At 56.3% G+C, this 18,659-nt stretch overlaps 1 protein-coding gene across 6 annotated transcripts in view; it reads right to left on the bottom strand.

Moving 5' to 3' along the window:
- Positions 1-1,043: 1,043 nt before the first annotated feature.
- LARGE2 (LARGE xylosyl- and glucuronyltransferase 2) overlaps positions 1,044-18,659 on the bottom strand; it is a 24,276-nt gene continuing 6,660 nt past the window's right edge. For 4 of the 6 annotated variants that reach the window (XM_085062438.1, XM_085062442.1, XM_085062440.1 and 1 more), the window contains 14 exons: positions 7,555-7,728; positions 7,021-7,277; positions 6,533-6,615; positions 6,137-6,264; positions 5,566-5,733; positions 5,307-5,411; positions 4,936-5,048; positions 4,704-4,829; positions 4,398-4,553; positions 4,125-4,288; positions 3,582-3,860; positions 3,094-3,240; positions 2,750-2,945; positions 1,044-2,627 (listed from right to left, as the gene is read on the bottom strand). In XM_085062438.1, the coding sequence (XP_084918564.1) occupies positions 2,430-2,627; positions 2,750-2,945; positions 3,094-3,240; positions 3,582-3,860; positions 4,125-4,288; positions 4,398-4,553; positions 4,704-4,829; positions 4,936-5,048; positions 5,307-5,411; positions 5,566-5,733; positions 6,137-6,264; positions 6,533-6,615; positions 7,021-7,277; positions 7,555-7,654 (2,220 nt within the window). In that variant the 5' untranslated portion in view covers positions 7,655-7,728 and the 3' untranslated portion in view covers positions 1,044-2,429. Of the gene's footprint in view, positions 2,628-2,749; positions 2,946-3,093; positions 3,241-3,581; positions 3,861-4,124; positions 4,289-4,397; positions 4,554-4,703; positions 4,830-4,935; positions 5,049-5,306; positions 5,412-5,565; positions 5,734-6,136; positions 6,265-6,532; positions 6,616-7,020; positions 7,278-7,554; positions 7,729-10,678; positions 10,820-18,659 lie in introns of those variants that run through there. The other 2 variants (XM_085062443.1, XM_085062444.1) reach the window with 2 other exon arrangements.

Raw genomic sequence — 18,659 nt, 5'->3', positions numbered from 1 at the left:
GCTCAGTTCAGATAATCTCTTTGGCTCTGACTCTGGGTGCCTCCCAGCTGATGCTGCCCAGCAGAGGGCACATGGAGACCAACCCAGGCTGGGTTTACTGCCAGGCACCTCCACCCTCGCAGGCACATTTTGGGCTAAGGACTGTCTAGGCTGGGAAGGATTATCTGAAAATGATGATGTAAAGCCCTCCTGCTCCAGGCATACCAGCACACCTTCAAAACAACCGCAGAGCCAGCATTTCTATTGCCTCCTAGCCACCAAAGAATCGTCTGGAAGAGGCCTGCTCTGTCCCAGCACTGCTCCACCCTGTCTGAGTATCTAGATCTGATCTTACCCTCTGATCTTGCTTAGTGCAGCAGCAGCACAGTATCAGTGAGCTTGAGCTGTATTAAACAAAAGCTGCCTGCTAGGGACTGATGGGGTGGAGCTGTGCTTGGCTTCACAGTGATGAGCAATGTCTTCCCAGCCCTTTCCCAAATAAAGCCTCAACACGCTCCTGGCAAACTATCCTCATCCTCCCTCCTGCAGATGCAAGGCTGGCAGCTCCTGGGGCCTAAGAGCCAGCTTTTATTCACAAGTCTTATGAAGCCAAGGCTCTCCGAGATGAGCTGCAGCACCGCCACATGACACCACATCTTCTACCTGGGTGTGATCAAACTGACTCTGTGCCTAAGCTGTGATGCCCCAGGCTCCAGTTCAGGCAGCTGGCTGTGGAGTGCTGGCTGCCTGGGTCCTGCTGCAGTGCTGGGAACCATCAGCCTCAAGCCCACCTCAGTCAGTGGCCCCCAGCCCTTTCAGAGCTGGCAGGTAACATCAACAGTCATTTTGCCCACCGGTGCTCCCTGTTACCCAACCTTCCCACTGTGCCTAACCAACAGGAAAGGGCTCCAACTGCACCAGGCACAGCAAGCCTAGTGATGCTTCTCCCCAGCCAAGGCTCGAGCTACTCCTCCACTGCTCTCCTCCCGCTGTCTTCCCTCCAGGGGACACATGCAGGCTCACAGCAGAAAATAATTAATAACCAGGCAGTTCTAACAAGAATGTGAAAAAGAATAAAAAAGCTTTAATTTAAAAATTAAATTAAAAAGAGAGAATAAGCAAGAAGCGCTTGTGCCCTTTCCATCCCCCGCGTTTTCTATGGTTCCTCTTAGCCGCTCCCACTGTGGACGGAAATCCTCACCCTGCACAGAGCTGGCTCTTGCAGCCCAGAGCAAAGCTAAGAAGAGAATAGTGGAGACTGCAGCAGCAACTGGCCTGGAGAGCCTCCAAGGCCACCAGCAAAATCATCTGGGAAGAAGATTAAAAAAAAAAAAAAACCCAGACACCCTAATTACTGAATTCTCATGAGAAAAGTATTAAATAATTTAAATAGTGTGAGGAAAGCAATGCATCCTCTGTGCTCCAGTGTGTGATAGCAGTAGAACAGTGTCCAGTCAAGCTGCTCCCAGCATGGGGTTCCTGCCACAGTGTTCAGCTATGGTCTTGTCCAGTGTCAGCCACATCCCTGACTGTTGATAGCAATGACTGTGCTGCCAAGAGCTGGAGAGGAGCAGGGTGGTCCCCACCAGGAACTTCTCCCAGCATGTGCTGCCCCATGAAGCTGCTGTTTTGCCCATGGGGATGGTTGGCAGCCCTGCCCTGTGGGGCAATGCCAGCACAGGACAGGGTCTGTCACCGGCACGGCTGCTCCCAGCTGGGAGGTGCAAGTCCATCCTGGGACCTCACTGCTGGGGACAGCAGACAGCTCATCCTGCTCTGGAAGCTCATCCTACTCTGGGTGACTCCCACACCACCTGTACAGGGCCAGCTCCACTGGAGACTGCATCCATACAGATGAGAAGTAATAATTCGCCCCACTAACCAGCCAGCCTTGCTCTGGGCTTGAACCAAGGCTCAGCTCCTCCCAGTACTCCCTGGCCACTCCTCCCAGGGTGCTGGGAGGCTTCCTCTGAGCCTGCTCCATAAAGGATGTAAAGGGATGTTCTACAACCTCATCTCCAACTCACCAAAGCACTGGGAAGAGTGCGTGGAGGACTGGGACCTGGGACCATTGAGCAGAGGCAGAACAGAGTAAGGTAGAGCTCCCAGGTCTCTGGAGAAGCCAGGCCTCAAAGTGAGGTGAGCTAATGAAGACTGAGAATCCACATCTGCTGAAAGAGGGAAGGGAGGAGACCCCACCCCTGGCCCCTGGCATATGGAGGTTCCACTGTAACACAGGAAGGCCACAGCAGCTTGACCTGCAGGCACTGCCTGCTCTTGCAGCTGACGTCTTCCATCTTATCTACAGGCATCCCTCTGGTGGGCTGGAGAGGCTGTGCTGCTGACTCTGCTCCCCTGGGCCAGGCTGTGATGGTGGGCAGGGGCAGGAAGGAGTGTGCTCTCCCTTCTCCAGCGTGCTGCTTGTACCCCATGCCCACTGTCCCCAGGCGTCACAGGCTTCTCTCGGCAGTGAGGTATTTGAGTGCAGCAGCCCCGTATCGCCGTGACAGGTCCTGGTGGAACTCCTCCCGCAGTGTCTGGAGGCAGCCCCGGTACCCTGCGCTCAGGCGAAACTTAGAGATGTCGAAGCTGGGGGCATGGGGCATGTGGATCATGAAGGCATTGGGCAGGACCAGCAGCTCGTACTCCTGGGGACAGAGCAGCAGCCCTTACCATCGACATCGGCCTGGCGGTACCAACATGTCACTGCCCAGCCACAAGCCCCCAATGCCCAGCGCCTCCACGGTGCCGAGAGCAGCCCCTCACCCACCTGCGCATCCAGCTCCATGATGTGGGACACTTTGTTCCAGCCGAAGCCCACGAACCTCTGATCATACTTGGGGCAGTCTCGCCTCACTACAACGTAAGGCTCGAAGTCTGGCTGCCATGCCACGCGGTAGGGCACGGTGGCCGTCCGCCATTTGGCATAGTCTGTTGGGGCGTGGCCTTTCGGCCACACGTGGTACCTACCAGGAGAGATGGAAATGAGAGACTGAGACAGTACAGGATGCAGGGGATCTCCTACCCCTCTCTGAGACAGGGGGTGCACAGCTTCCAGGCACAAGGGTATACACCTGGCTTCTGCTTGGATGGCAGGACAGCTCCAGTCCCTACCTGAAGGTGTAGAGGGAGCCCATGTCCAGCATGGAGAGCAGCTCTGCTTTGGATTTGGGAAAGGTCAGACGGTAGTGCAGGGTCTCAAATGCCGGCACGATGAGAGCTGCCTTCCTCTGGGGCAGCTCCAGCTGTTGGATGGAGTTCCTGTGATAGTAGGAAGGGTGTGAAGTCTTCCTGACTGTGAAGCACGGCCACAGCCTCCTTCCTCAGCCCCTCCAGCCTATCCACCACTCCAGAAGAGTATTAAAGGGTTTTGACAATTTGCATTGGTACCATGCAGGGATAGGAGGAACAGGGCAACCCTCACAGCCACAGCCCTTTCCTCATCTGCTGGTGTCTGACAAAAGCAAGAGCAGGATCCCAAGCTTGAACACAAAGCAAACAGTTTATGCATGTTGGGAGCTACTGCCCAGGGCATTTCCTGAAAACTCTGGCACTTGGGGAGCCCAGCAGGTTGAGCAAGAGTTGGCTGGAGAAAGCCTTACCTGAGGTAATCGTAGAGGCCATACATAGGCAGGAAGTCGATGTCTGTCAGAAAGACATACGGTGTCTGCGTGTTGGCCAAGGCCACGTTGCGCAGGAGGTTGATGGGGTAGAACTGCCCCTCCTTGTAGACAATGTGGTAGGCGACGTTGCGGCGAGCGCTCAGCACCTCCGAGGCCTGGGCATAGCGCAGGAATTGCTGCGCCTCGGCATCCGACATGTACAGCGCCAGGCTGATGGGCCCCGCCCAGTGCTTGCAGATGGCCTCCAGCATCTGTAACCTGGGAAGCAGAGGGCACGGCCTGAGCAGCAGACCTGCCCTGCAGCAGCTCCTGAGTCAAACCCAGAGAGAGCTGCGTGCCAATCGAGCCCAGTTCAGGAGGGAGCAGGAAGAACTGATGCTCTCAGCATGGGGTGTTGTTCCTCACTGCCAAATGCTGGTGTCAGAGTGATGAAATGAGATTCCCTGGCAGCTCCAAAGCTGTGGAGCCTGCCCAGAGGAGGGAGGTGGGTTCCAACCTCCCACCAGTCCTACTAGCAAGTACCTGTCCATGGAGAGCTGGGCCACGAGGGTGACATCGGTAGGATTGGGAAGAGCCAGGAACTCGTACTGCAGGAAAAACAGGTGGATGCGGTGCTGCATGAGGTGCTGCTGGCGGAAGTCATAGCAGGGATCATCCTCATCCAACTCCTCCAGCGCCTGCTGTAACTGCAATACCATGAAAGGTGAGGGAGAGCAGGAGCCCCAGGGAAGGCTACATGAGGTCTCTGCCTGCCCCATGTTCTGGGTTTAGGGGCAGAGTTGCAGGCAACCTCACCTGGTCCCTGGGTGGGCTGGGAAGACTGGCACAGCCAAAAAGCTCCCTGCGCAGCAGATTCCCATCATACTCCAAGAAGGTCAGGTAGAGGTTACGGAAGAACTCCACGTGCTTGTTCTTCACCCGCAGCTTCTTGGGCGAGTTCCAGTGGATCACCTGGGCAGTAGTGTGTCGACCAATGGAAGGGAAGTCAGCAGCTCCCCAGGCTCCCCAAGCCCTCACACCCCATGCTGACTCCCCTGGACTGCAAGTGCATGCACTGTCCTTCAGGACCTCCCCAGTCTCAAAGGAGACAACCCCACCCACCTTGAGATCTGAGAGCTCAGTGTAGCACTGCTCTGAGCGGGTGTGATCTGAGAGCTGCACGTTCCAGAAGCAGGGAAGTCGGTACACCAGGGATGGGTCCTGCTTGATCACTGCATTAAAGATATCCTAGGAGAGAGAACAGTGAGTGCATGGGTGGACAAGGAGGATCCCCTGTGCCAGCAGTGCCATGGGAATGCAGAAGAACTGACCGCCCCAAAGGAGGGACAGTTACCTGATCAGCCAGTGAGGTGGAGAGCATGCTCATGAGCTCCCGCTCCGCTGTCAGCCGCCACATCTGCTCCCAGCCCAGGCGACGCAGGCGGTCCAGCAGGAGCAGGATCACCCCTGAGTGCCAGGGGAGAGAGCACTGGGTCACCGAGAGAGCACCCAGCCACTATGAAGCTGAAGCACTGCATGCCTTCAGCCCCTGGGGCATGCCACTTCTCTGTGCCCGCCCACACAACCCAGGGATGCTATTGCTGTCCTCTCGTACCCACCACTCTCCTACTTTACCTCAGCCTCTCCCAGTCTCCCTGTGCCAAGTACCACCTCAGCTGGATGTGCCATGATGTTACACCTCCCACCCTGGCAGCCCACACTCACCTGTGTTGAACCCACGTCCCAGGGCCGGCCATGGTTTGTGGTTTTTCCACAGGTTGCCTAAGTACCAGTCACTTTGGTTCTCCACCAGCCCAATCACCTGCTTTTCTGAGGAAACAGAGGACATGGACAGAGTTCATCTTGCTGTCGGTTCGAAGTGCCCAGGCAAACCCACTAAGCTGGTGCTGTGGCAGGCAGGCACTGCCACCCTGAGCTCAGCATCCAAGGCCCTGCCAGGGCCCCAGGGGCACCGTGTTCTCACCAGAAAACTTCCCAAAGACAGCCCAGAGCTCAGCAATGTCGGTGGCAAAGGTGATGTCCGTGTCCAAGACGATGACCTTGGAGAGGTTGGAGGGCAGCGCCTTGGTAAGTGTCAGCTTCATCAGCCCATAGATGCCGGAGTAGTGCTTGTTGGGGATCCACGACACCTCTGGCTGCAAGGCAATGCACCTCAGGGCTGGGCCCTTCCCCTGCCCAGGCAGGACAGCTGTGTGTGCCCAGCACCCCATGTATAGGAGGCCAGCAACAGAAGGGTATGCAGAGCTGTGGAGCATTTTGTCCAGCCACCAGAACCCCCACATGGACCCCAGCGTCTCACTGGGGCATTCAGCTCTGCCACAGAGGCAATGCTACCCCAAGGAGCCTCCCCACCCCTCTGGTATCAGCCTTGTGCCCCCCTCTCAGCAGCACCAGCAACAAGCCCAGAGAGAGGAGGGGGTGAGCCAGGGACCAGTAAGAGAAAGTTTATCACCCCCCACTCATTTGTTCCTCTCTGCTGCTCCCCTCGACCCTCTGAGCACTGGCTTGGGACAGGGCAAAGGAAAGGCAAGCACCTGCCTTCAAGTCATCAGCGTTGTAGAAACTGACATGGACAGAAGGCACCATCCAGGACTGGAAGAGTGTCTGGAGGATTTGGTGGGCCACTGAGTCTGTGATGAAGTGAAAGTGGAGGGGGTTTTTCCTGCCAAGGGCAAACACAGCAACACTCAGAATCACAGCAGAATGAAGAGGATATGGTCCCCCACCCCTGCCAAGGGCGGACATCAGCTGAGGGGGAAAATTGAAAAAAAACAGCCCTCTGGGAGAAACAAATTCTCCTCTGAGGCATAACACAAGGGGTAGACAGAGGTCCTAGAGCCCCTCTGCTGCAGCACTGCCCTGCTGCAGCCTGCAGCAGCTCATCTGGGAACCCCAACCAGCGGGCCTCTAGCACAACATCTCCCCATTACCTGTGGAAGAGGATGGATTTCACCAGGGTGACCACGTCCCGGCTTGCATTGTGCCCAGCACACACAATCGCAACGTGCAGGAGCTGCCCAGAGACAAATGGCGCCTTTTGGAGACTGGACAGCCCCTCCTTGCAGGGGCTGCCAGCTTCTCCCTGGGACCACGCTACAGGGAAACTCTTAAAACCCAACCTTTCCCATGCAGAAGGAGCCCCAGAGAGAGGTGGGAATTCACTAGCTCAAAAGCGGGGACCAGGAGTCTTGCTGCCACTCCTCCTGCCTGGTCTCCTTCTCTGGAGAAGGAAGACACCCTCACCCACTGACTGTGGCCCACTGAGCACTGTGGAGAGCCAGAATGAGGCCCCAGCATGGCCAGAGCATAGGCAGGGCAGTGTCAGGTGAATTGCACATACATCCATGCTCCACAGGGTCCCAGCCTCCCATCCGACATTCCCCATGCACAATGGCACTGTGCTGGTGCCATCACCCACCTCACACTTGTGCACTGTCTGCTGCTTGGGGCAAGCTGTGCGGTTGCTCCTCTCGCCCCTGGGGGAGTCTCCATCCTCAGCAGAAGCCCCCCACTGCGGGCTGCCATCGCTGCCCTCCGCCTGAGCCTGGCTGAGCTGCAGCCGAAGCTGCTGATTCTCCTCCTCCACCCTGCGCACCCGTGAGGCAAGCGCCTCCTGCTCCACATCCCGGCTCGGCTGCTCGCCCAGACAGGGTGGCAGCAGGAGGAAGCGGCCATCTGTGGAAGAGACAGGGGCATGAAAAGCATGTGGCAAGACCAGGAGAGCCCAGGTGTGGATGGTGGGGCAGAGCACACCTCACAAATGCCCAGCCAACATCCCAGCTCTGCTCTCCTGATCTTCAGAGATGTCCCTGGAGATGTCCTCAAGTCAGATACACCTACAGCGACTTGCATGGCCACCACCCCAAGAGCAACCACCCCCAGGCCTAATCCCCCACTGCCCGCCCTCTGTTGAGGACTGTCCCTTGATCTGAGGAGGAAGAGACAGACTCACATTCCAGGCTGCCCACAAAGAGGTAGAGCCAGGAGAGGAGAATGGCCAAGGTCACCGTGGCAAGCAGCACCTTCAGCTTCATGCGCCAGGACCGCAACATGATGTGCTGGCAGGACACGGGCAACAAGGATCAGGTGGGCAGCCCGAATCCAGCTGGCCCTGGCATCCTAGAGCCTGTGAGGGACAGGGGAAAAGAGAGAGGTGTCACCAGTAGCCCACACCCAGATGTGTTGATATCACCCCAGCAGGACATCTTCCATCACCTGCTCCCTCCAGGACAGTGCCTGGGCAAGTGAAGCAGCGAAACAGACACCCGTTACCTCTCCAGACAGCACACTCCTGCCATGATGGAATATTTGCTCCCCCAGACTTGCCCCATCATCCTGCTAGGGCTGCAGAGCCTCAAACATGGAGCGAATGGGGGCAGTAAATTTCTCCAGGAAATTTCACCCCAGCTCAGTGCCTTGCTCCTTGCCCTCCCACAGGCCAAGGGCTCACGGAGTAGGAGAGAGGAAATGCTAAAAGGCCTCCCGAGCCGGGCGGCAGGTCCCGGGCGGGTCACGGAGCTTGCCCATGGGAGGAGCGCGGCCCACGCAGGGCCGGGGGGCTCAGGAAACTCCCGCACCCGAACGCCGTCGCCCGCCCACTTCGGAGGCAAAAGCCGAAACACTTCGGTGAAAGTCGCTCCCCGGCCCCACTGGGGCACACGGCGGCCGTTCCCGTCTCCTCACCCCGCCGCGGCTCCCACGCGTGCTACGCCGCTTCCATTCCGCCGCCGCCGGCGGGACGCTCCCCCGACGAGCAGAGCCCCGCTCCCCGCCCGGGACCCCGCGGAGCCAGGTGCCCGGGCAGACAGGGACCCCACGGGCAAGGGGACACCCGCCCGCCACCGCAGCCTGCCCTCGCTCTGCGCCCCTGCCCGCGGCTCTGCGCCCTCGGCGCAGCAACATCTGGAGGCTCAACAAAAGCTGCCGTCGGGGATGAATGGGCCGGATTAGGGTCTGCTCCCCCTGCACACACCCCGCTGTAGCCCATTGATGTGCAGATGCCCATGGGGCCGCGGGGGCTGGAGCCTGGGAGAGCACACACCCCCGCCCCCGACCCTGCCCGCGGCCCCTGGGGCCGGGTGCAAGCTCCCGCCCGCCAGAGGAATTACAGAGGGATGGCTCCATCCGCCCTCAGCGAGGGATATCCCGGCTCTACGAGGGCTGGGGCATGGCCAGCCCACGGGAGCATGGCCGCGCTAGCCCACTAGAGATGCAGCTGAGCTCCCGCGGCAGTAGGCACAGCCCCTGAGAGCTGCACCCCTTTTCCTAGCGGAGACGCTGTCCTGTTGGCATCACAGCTCCCTGCAAGGCAGGCCCGGCCTTGACCTGCTTTCGTGCTCTGTAGAGCAGGCCAAGCACAGGCATGGCAGGGGAGGGGGAGCTGACACATGGAGCACACCAGGCCCAGGCACCTTTTCTCTCGACCACAGCAATGGGCCATGCTGGATATGGAGAAGTCTCCACGTGCTGCTGCCAGCCTGCCTCCCATCCCACATGCCGAGCTCCATACAAAGTTGGAGGGCTGTCCGGTCCAGGCCAGGCTGGAGGGGGGGCATGGTGAGGAAAGGTCAGGGAGGTCAGACAGCACCCAGAATTCAGGGTAGCTGAAAGTGTCAGGGAAGCAACTTGAGCACAAAGAAAGAAGAGAGAAGGTGGTGGCACACAGCAGCACCCATCCTGCTCCCATTTGCCCACATGGACCCTCACTGCAGGAATGGTACTCTGTTCCCAGACTGCAAGTGAACACACTACTAGGATGGCAATCTTGGGGGACAGGACGGAACCAGCAGCAAGCCAGTTTCCAAAACCCCTCCCAGAGGCACCCAAGGATTCAATCCATGCCCCACCTCATAGCACCCCCACCCCTCCTGCCACCCCTTGTCCCGCTCCTCACCTGGCTGCCTGCCTTCCCCCCAAGGCACTGATTTCCTTACCTGCCTCTCGCCTCGCCTCCTCTTCACCGGCGCCTCCCAAGCCGGCTGGCAACCCACTGCTGCTGCTCCCTCCCGGGGCTGCCGTTCCCCGTCCTCCCTTTACTCCTCCCTTCTAGATCTGACACTTTCCCCCTCCTCCCCGCTCTCAAACACAAGCTCCCCCCGCACACCCCGCCGGCCCCCCTTTCAGAGAAAGAAAGAACAAACAAGAGATTAAATTCGCTTTCTACTCAAGAGCCCCCAGCGCCAGGGGCACAGAGTTGCCCAAAGTAAATTGGGAGGAATCCATCCTCCTTCCAGCTCCTTTCCCACTCCCAGGCCTCAATATTCCTCCTTTACTGAGAAAAAGGAAGTATCAGGATTATCTACCCCTGCCTAGCACCAGCATCCTCCATTACCAGGGCAGGTGCAGAAGGCTTTGTCCTCACGGAGAGATCTTTGGCGGTTTCCGGACGGCAGCAGAGCCCACCTGTTCTCCTCATGACTGGCAGAGGGGGGCTGCACGGCCAACCTGGGATGCAAGTACGGCGAGGGTGGGATGCAGACCTTGCTGCTACCCAGAGTGCAGAGATACTGGCCACTCTCAGAGCACTTGCCCCTCAACTGAGCAAAGTGCAAGCCCCACTGTAGATGTGAATGGGAAAGAACTGTCCCCCTGCTGTCTCATCCTTGCTCTGGCCCAGAAGAGCAGGGCTTCCTGAAAATCTGCAGTGCTCAACCAGGCCTGCCCAGTGCACCAGGAGTGAGCAGGATGGTGGAAGGAGGAGCAGGAGGCCGGGGCTGGGAATGCTAACTATGCAGAGAGAGACTCTACCTGCAGCTCCCCCCGCGCCGGCCCCGGGGCTGGAGCTGAAGGAGAAGCCCCTGCCGGGGTGCCCAGTGCCGCGGGCGCCTGGAGGAGGCCGGGGGTGGCGGGAGGAGGCCGGGAGCAGGCCGGGAGCGGCAGCAGGCAGAGGGGCTGGGATGCAGAGCGCCTGCACAGCACTCCCGCTGCGATGTAAATTCCCCCCGCCCCAGAGCCCCCGGCGAGGCGAGGCGGGCCCCGGCCTGCCCGCGCAGCCACAGCAGCACCTGCAGGGCCAGGGGCAGGGCGGGACTGCGCCCGGGCAGCAGCCACATCCCTGCCCCGGGAGGCACGCTTACCTCCCGCTCGGGCAGCTCCTGCTTGCCCTTGCAGAGCCCCTGGTGCAACAGGCAGCGGCTCCTCAGCAGCTCCTTCTGCCCAGCCCAGCCCTGCCCCGGCAGGGAGAGGAAAGGCCCGGGCTGCCCTGCTGCTCCTCTGAGCCAGCGGCTCCCCGGGACTGGAATTCTTCCCTTTGCTCCCTCAGCAGCCCCGGGGCACATGCTCAGCCCCCGGGACCGTCCCGCCCCTGCCCCGAGGTATCCATCATGTGCTCCAGCTGAGGCAGTGGCCACGCAGGGCTTGCCCATGCTTTGGGAGCAGTCCAGACCTCCTGCAGCCCGCTGCCTACAGTGCTGCTCCGGGAGAGGAAGCTGTCTCCTGCTCCAGCTGACCTCCACAGCGTCTTCACATGCTTTTCCTGGCCAACACACCTTGCTTGCTCCCAGAAAAAAGAAGAAAGCTAGTGCATTGAGACCCAGCCAGATCCTCTCAAGTCAGGGCAGGAACAGGTGGGCTGCTGGGGAACATAGGCACGGCAGGGGCATTTTTAGGATGGGGATGGAGGGAAGATGGCAAGCCAGAAGGCAGCTACACAGCCTCTCCTCCTCTGTGAAACATTAAAGGCACAGCAAGCAGAGGGCAAGGTTGGAAGCAGCTCCTTGGCAAGGGGCACAGTGGGTAGCAGCAGCCATGGCACAGCGCGCAAGCCTCCCGGCTCTACCCATCCCTGCAGTCATGGCACTGGGTCTCTCCGCCCTCCCTCCTCAGTCTCCTTGCTCACCAGACAAGCGCAGCCAGCAGTAAGACGAGAGGTTTCCCAATAATGCCGGCTTCCAGCCCCAGCGCGGGTGCGGGGCAGAAGTGCTGTTCACAGCAGGTTATCCTCCCTCCCCCACATTCTTCCCAGGAGCAGGCAGCTCCTGCTTCAGGAGGGATCAGGGGACGCAGCCAATGGGACAGAAAAAGCACCAATGTCCCCTCTCTCGCTGGAAAAAGCTGACAGCAGATACCAGGGAAGGGGTAGGCAGGACCCAGGTCTTGTCTCATGCCTGGGAGTGCACCCTGCCTCCAATGACAACAGGGCAATGGCCAGGGGACAGGGAATGTCATGCCAGCAGAGCTGGGCAGCTGCACAAACACCACTGCATGCTCACAGCAACCTCTGAGGTGTGGGCAGGAGCCCAAAGCTGGCTACCTGCCAGCCACCCCTCCATGCATAAGCAACCTTCATTCCTGGGAAAGTGCACCCACTTTGCTTGCCCCAGACTATCCCCAGGAGCTGCCCATGTGCTGGTACCCCACTCCTCCAAGATCCACTCTTTTTGTAGATCTCCTCTTCTTGTAGGCCACATCGCTCAGCCTGAATGGCCTTCGCTCTCTACGGCTCAGTAATAATCAGGTGTCCAGTTAATGTTTAGGGAGAGCTGGCAGTGGGAATTTTACCATCATATTACCATCCTCCAGCCCTGCAAGCACAGAGGGGAGCAGCCCTGTTTTCCCACAGCACCACAACTGGCAGCAAGGCCCTTGGAAGGATGGGTATCTTAACCTTCTAGAGCTAATGTGCACCTGCAGAGGAATGCTGAAGCACAACTACACTGTCTGTGGGTCCCAAGCCAGAGGCCTGAAGAGGCACAGGGACAGCCCCAGGCTTGCTGGTCCCTCTACTGCCTCCCCACCAGGCATTAGAAGAGAAGAGGTAGCCTGGCTGTTCCCAGTAAAGAGCTGTAGGGCAGCCAGGACAGAAGTGATTTCATGGAGCTATGCTGCCTGTTGTCTTACCTAGCTGTAGGTGACAAAAACTGCAAATTCCTCTCCCAAGTCTTGTTTTTGGAATAGTGACAGCTTAGCCAACCTGCTTAGACTGCCTCAGTAGAAGCCCAACACAACAGCTTCCCAGGTTTGCAGAAGGTGAGAAAGGGCCCAAAAGCTGTGACAAGAGCTGCACAGCCAGACTGGCAAGTCAGAAAAGGCACCACACTTTGAAGAGAGGAAACTGGGAACAATCACTTTTGCTCTTACAAAGAGATGGGAGGGGACAGGCTGGTTCCTCATTCAGCAGATCACCTTTAAAGCGTGTACTGCAGCACCCATCTGCCAAAGTGCCTTATGATTCAGGGTCATGTCTCACTCCCCATGCCTGAAATGCCGCCACAAGAGGCGAGCTGTGCCAGCCAGCAGATACCACACAGGCAGTGCAGAGCAGGATAGCTGCAGGAATTTACAGAGGCGGAATGGAATTTGGCCAGGAGAGCAGGATTAAAACCCCATGCTCCGGATTACCATGCCGTCCCTCCCTCCCTCCCCAGTCTTAAGATAAGCAAACCCGAAGTGAGAGTTTCACTTTTGTATTTCCCTGGAAAGAGTAACCTGTGGCAAAACAGCCTTTATGTCCTAGAGGTGGGATCAAGCAGCACCCAGAGTTGGATACCAGCATATACTGTAAAAGAACAAAGTATCCTCATCTCCCCACTGCGCCCAAACACCACCAAACTGCAGAGAAAACCCCAGAAAGGATTCTCCTGAGACAACAGGCAGCTGTGCCTCAGTTACAGCTCATTCTCTAACATCAAACTCTCCTCAGGCCCATAAGATTATCACACACACACTTCTGCTACTCTGAGTTCAGTTTTTTATTCTGCAAAGGTCATACTGAAAAGCCACCTTCCTCTCTGGCAGAACCACAGCGCTGGGGGAACAGGAGCTAAAAATCTCTGAAGGGCATTGAAGCTCCAAGCTTGGCTGAAGCAGGGACTTTTGTCACCAGACTGTTTCCTTGTTTCCAGAGGAAACAGGCAAGCTCAGGCTGGGTCTGACACAGGAATGCCTTGCAGCTTACCTCTCCATGTCTGAAACCCAGGAATATATTGGGGGAGCAACTCCTGTTGGCAACTCCTCCAATGACAAGGCCCTGCTAGACAGTCTGCTTTTGCAGTCTCCCTGCCTGCAGCCAGGCACTGGGTTCAGAGCTGACCAGCAGAGCCCTAGACACAGAGGGCATGCAGGGCACATGTGGGGACACCAGTGCCACAGCTGAGTGTGGAAGTGTGGCGTAGGAGGCTTAAGCCTACCAGACATCCTGCAGTGCTTACAAGCTGGGCAGCTGCATTTTGCCACAACTCTCAGGCAAACTAAAGGGGACCACCCAGATAGCAACACAGCCCCAAGTGCTCCCACTCCTCTTAAGCCCCAGAAGAAACTGGAAGGTTCCAGCTGACAATAGCCCTCAACCACATCTGTGGAGACACTAGGGCAGCAGAGAGCAGGATGCTGGTTTGCACTCCTCTCTGTGTGTGCTGCATTTGCCTCTCACTACAGTAGGAAAAGAGCAGGATAGACTTTGACGGCTTGTGTGTAAGCCAAGCTGCAGCACACTGGACACACTTCTCAGGACATGCCACCCAGACATGCCAACACTACCAGCAGGGTATCACGTCAGGCTAGAAGGAAAGATTACCTCTCAGGGCCAAATCACTCCCTGCCAGCAGGAAGACCTTCACCCAAAGGCTGTCGAACCCTTCAGCTGGACATGGCTCTGGAGCAGCTCACCTTCCCCCAGCACTCAGCTAGCCCCATGACCACAGTGCCAGGCTCAGGGTGAGGAAGCACCCTGCATGTCCATGGTGGTCCATTAGTTTCCCACTTGAGCCCATTTCCTGCACAGCCTGGTGGGATAACTAGTGCTGCTCCAGCCTGGCACCTGGAGGTGACCCCAGTGCCTCCTCCGACCATGAGACCTTGCCAATGTTCTGCTGAGACCCCCAGGAAACACACAGAAGAGGTAAGTGTCTAACACACTGCTTCCAGCTTTACCTCCCTGGACTACAAGTTGTTTGATGCTAAGAAGATACTCAGCAGATGAAGTATCAACACCACTGACTGGTCTTTTTCTGGACCTGGTGAAGCACAAGCCTAACTGAGGACAGACACAGAGGCTACACAGTCCTGGATCAAATCTCATCCACATGCCTCCCTGGCCAACATGGCTGGGCACAGGAGGGACCAGGCCTGGGCATTGCACAGGAACATTACACATCAGGAGCACCCCAACTGCCTCTTGAAACAGGAGCAGCATTGGGGCTGATCTCCAGCTCCCTTCCTCTCTGATGGGATTAGGTTTCTATCTGCATTTTTGCTGACATCTGTGCTGCAGCTAATGGCCAGCTCTGAATCCATTAGGTTCACTGTGTCCTGGTCTCCGGATGTGCTCTGGGCATCAATACCTGTTCACCCCAGTCATTTCCTAACACTTTCACTGCTGCAGGCTTGCAGCAGTTCCTGGGGTCACAGCTGAGCAGGGTGAGCAGCCAGGAGCTCCAACTTTTATCCAAGTCAGCCTGCAGCAAGCCCTCCAGCAGCTCCAGCTATGCCATCAGCACAGCTGGAACACCCAGCAGGCATCATGCCCATACAGCAAGGGGTGGGAATTCCATTCTGTGCATTACTGACACCCCAAGTTTCCAGCTAGCAGAGCCCATGGGTAGTAACCCCATGTCCCAAATCTCCCTTTTCTCTTGAAATGCTCTTGAACATCCTACATCAGGAAATGCTCCCTGGTGGGACAGGGGAGACCATATCCCAGCACAACAGGCCAAATCTACCCCCTACACGTTTGTCTAGTCTGCATCACCTCGGGCAAAATTAATTAGGTTAATTACAGCAAAAAAGGAGACAAAGGGACTCCAACAACCCCAAATTGGCACTCTACCTGGAAAAGCTCACAAGAGCTATGACACCATCCACCTCTGGGGAGGTGCCAGGGGCATGGCTGTGAGCCAAGCTGTCAGGTGCCTGTCGTGCATTGTCACCAGCAGAACAGGGTAAGTGTTTTCGGCTGAATAGTTATTGATTGAAAACTGCAGTTTCCAGACAGCTTGGAGCTATTTGCTCCTTCACTACAAGTTTTGGACAAGAACAAAATGCTTTGTTTTCCAAGGAAAAAAGTCTAATTTCGCATTGTTTTGTTTGTAATTGAGCTGCAGTACATTTAAAAGAAAAGATACAGGGTCTCTCAGATTCGTGTGTGTTGAGTTTTTTTCCCTGCAGCTTTTCATTTTGGGCACTAAATCAAGCAATTAATTATTTGTCCAGCTCTGCTCTCCAGGCAAGCTGAGAGCATCCTGAGCCAAAGGGCCAAAGCAACTCTGCCTGAGCAACAGCGCTGAGGAGGGTGTTGACTTTTTTTGTGCTGCAGGCTCCTTTCAGGCCTTAGCTGGAGCTCCCTTGGGGTTAGCAAACACTCGCCTGGGGGGAGGAGAGCAGGGCTCTGTGCAAGGAACAGCAGCTACCCCACCACAAGGGATCCACCTCCCCCAGTGGGCAGCAGTTCAGGATACACAAGGTCACTGTCACTGCTTGGAGGACATGCTAGGAGAAAGGCTTCTCATGCGAACTGCCCAGCACAGTCATAGAATATCCTGAGTTGGAAGGGACCCACAAGGATTATGAAGTCCAACTCCCAGCTCAGCACAGGGAAACCTCAAAAATCACACCATGTGCCTGAGCATTGCCCATAAGCTTGAAATCTGTCAGGCTTGGTGCTGTGACCACTTTCCTGGGGAACTGGTTCCAGTGCCCACCCACCCTCTGGGTTTTTCCTAATAACCAACCTAATCCTCTGCTGATACAGTTTCATACCACTGGCTCATGAGACCCTAGTCCCTTACCAGTCCTGCTAGTATCTGCCACTGGAGCAATTCTTCCAAATTCCATCTCTCACAATGCCAAACTCTAGTCCAGCAGCCAGGCACACACAAGGCACTGACAAAGAAAGGCAATCCCTTCACTTCTTCTGTGTGAAAAGCAGCTGAGCTCACAGATGCAGCCTGGTGCCTCTTCCACAAAGGACTGGCCCAAACTGGGAACTGTGCTCAAGCAGCCACTCCTGTATCTTCCCTGCCCAGAGCTATTCCTGGCACCAATGCCCTCAGTGCCCAAGAGAGGCTGAAAGCAGAGCTCGTCCACACTGGAATGGAACAACTGCACTATAAATAGCAAACCAGAATGGCTCAGGACAGGCTCTAAAAAACCCAAGCAGCAATAGTACCATCCACTCATGGTGCCCTGGGCATTTTCTAAGACCTGAAGTGATTCTGAGCTACAGAGAAGCTTGCACATTGCCAAGAGGCTTTGACAACACTGTGGAGAAAAAACTGCTGTCCAGGCTGACAAAATTTACCTGCAAAAAAGCAAATAGGGCATCTTGCAAACTGGAAATGAGGTAGTGACTGATGGCGGGGAAGAAAAGGAGGGGAAGTGGATCCCAGAGGGGAGGCAGTTCCCAAAGCCAGGCAGTGGAAAGGAAAATACTGCCAACATCCAAACTCCTTAATGAACATTCCCAGCCATCCTCCCCTCCTGCAGCTCCTTGTGTTCCCATCCCTGGGGCTTCTCATGCTGCTGAGCTAAACCTTGAACTTGCACACCAAAGGACAAAGGCAGGGAAGAAACAGCACAGCTCAACTCAACCAAGCAGCTGATGAGTGGCTGAGGACAAAAGCTCATGTCTTCTGCAATCCACAGCAACCTCTGTGTAGCACCCAGCATGCACCAGGAGTGGGACAGAGGCATAAAAGCTCAGACCATCCTGTGACTATCAGGTCTTCCAGGATGCTTCCAGGAAGAGTCTTATCCTTCCCACCACACTCATCCTCACTACTCCCTCTTCTGTGCTGGTACCTCCATCTGGATCCATAAATACTCCACTTTCCCCTTCTCACCGACACCATATGTCCTATAAAGGGATCTCAGCCTCCACAGAAGAGAATACAACTGGCCTCATGCAGCACTGCCAGGCACTAGCCTCCTACTCTCATCAGGGAGCTCTGCTCTTTCAGCAGTGCTGCAGCATGGCTCACTTGGGCATACACTGGGAATAAGTGCACAGAAGAGACTGCTGGGAAACTGGGAGAGGGTTGCCTGCACAGGGAAGGCACAGACATGAACCAAATCATCCAGCATATAAACACACATGCACACCCACACAGGGAAGCAGTTGCTTCCTCTGGCAGAAAGGTTATTTTGTCAGAATAGGAAGACGGCACTCAAAAAGCCCAAAAGAAAAACACCAAACCCCTGCCTTATTGCTCCTTGAGCACCAAAACCAGACACAAAAAGCAAAGATAGCCAGGGCTGACTACAAACCCACCTTGAGAATTCTGTAAGCCCACAGTTCACTTTGCTTCTCCCTCATAGCTCTCCTGTCACCCTTCGCCCTTCCTCAGCACAGCAAGCAGGAAGAAAGGTAGAGGTCTCAAGTTTGGCCAAGTTTCCACTCAGGGAACAGAAGCTTGATAACAGGCTGGACAGGATGTGAGCACTCATTGAGGAAGAGGATTAGTAACCCCTTAATCTGCACAATTTGGAGTCTAAGCACTTTACTCTGCTCTCTAATTAAACCATGGAGTGCAAAGATTGCCAGAAGGTAAAGAACAAGGAGAAAAAAGGAAAGGAAAGAAGAAGCTGTGGCTTAAAGGCTGTTCCTTGTGGCTTAAATGCAGTGAGGGGGGTGTCACTAGCAGGGATGTATTTCACCTCAAGTGCTTTATACTGGGGCTGTTGAGCATTCTGTTGCCTTCCCTGATCCAATCTAAGGGAGGGTTGAGGGCAGAATGAAGGGGAAATTGCATGATGGCCTGGGGATCACAAAGGAGGAAGCAAGTGGATTCATCAGACTGCACTAAGTTTTACCTGTGGCAGCTTCGTCTGGCCGTGACTCCCCTCCAGAGTCTCCTGCCTCCTGGGAAACAATGTGAGTGCCAGAGTACATTTGTCTCCACTTCACGCACCTGCCTGCACAAAAGGGCCTTGTTCCAGCACTTATCTGGCTCCAAGGTGGGGAGGGGCCCAGTGCCTCATTGCCCTGGCAGCCAGGCAGGACATTCAGCTCCATGCCGGGCTCCTTTGGATCTGCCTGGCAGGAGAAAATTTCCTGACTCAGGTAAAGAGGGAAGCATTTTACCACAGCCCATGACAGACAAAGCAGTTCAAATAATGTCCTGC

Source organism: Lichenostomus cassidix, chromosome 5, assembly GCF_008360975.1.
Source record: "Lichenostomus cassidix isolate B80296 chromosome 5, HeHo_3.0, whole genome shotgun sequence".
Classification (NCBI taxonomy): domain Eukaryota; kingdom Metazoa; phylum Chordata; class Aves; order Passeriformes; family Meliphagidae; genus Lichenostomus; species Lichenostomus cassidix.
The sequence above is the reverse complement of the archived record's forward strand: the minus strand, read 5'-3'. Positions and strand labels throughout refer to the sequence as shown.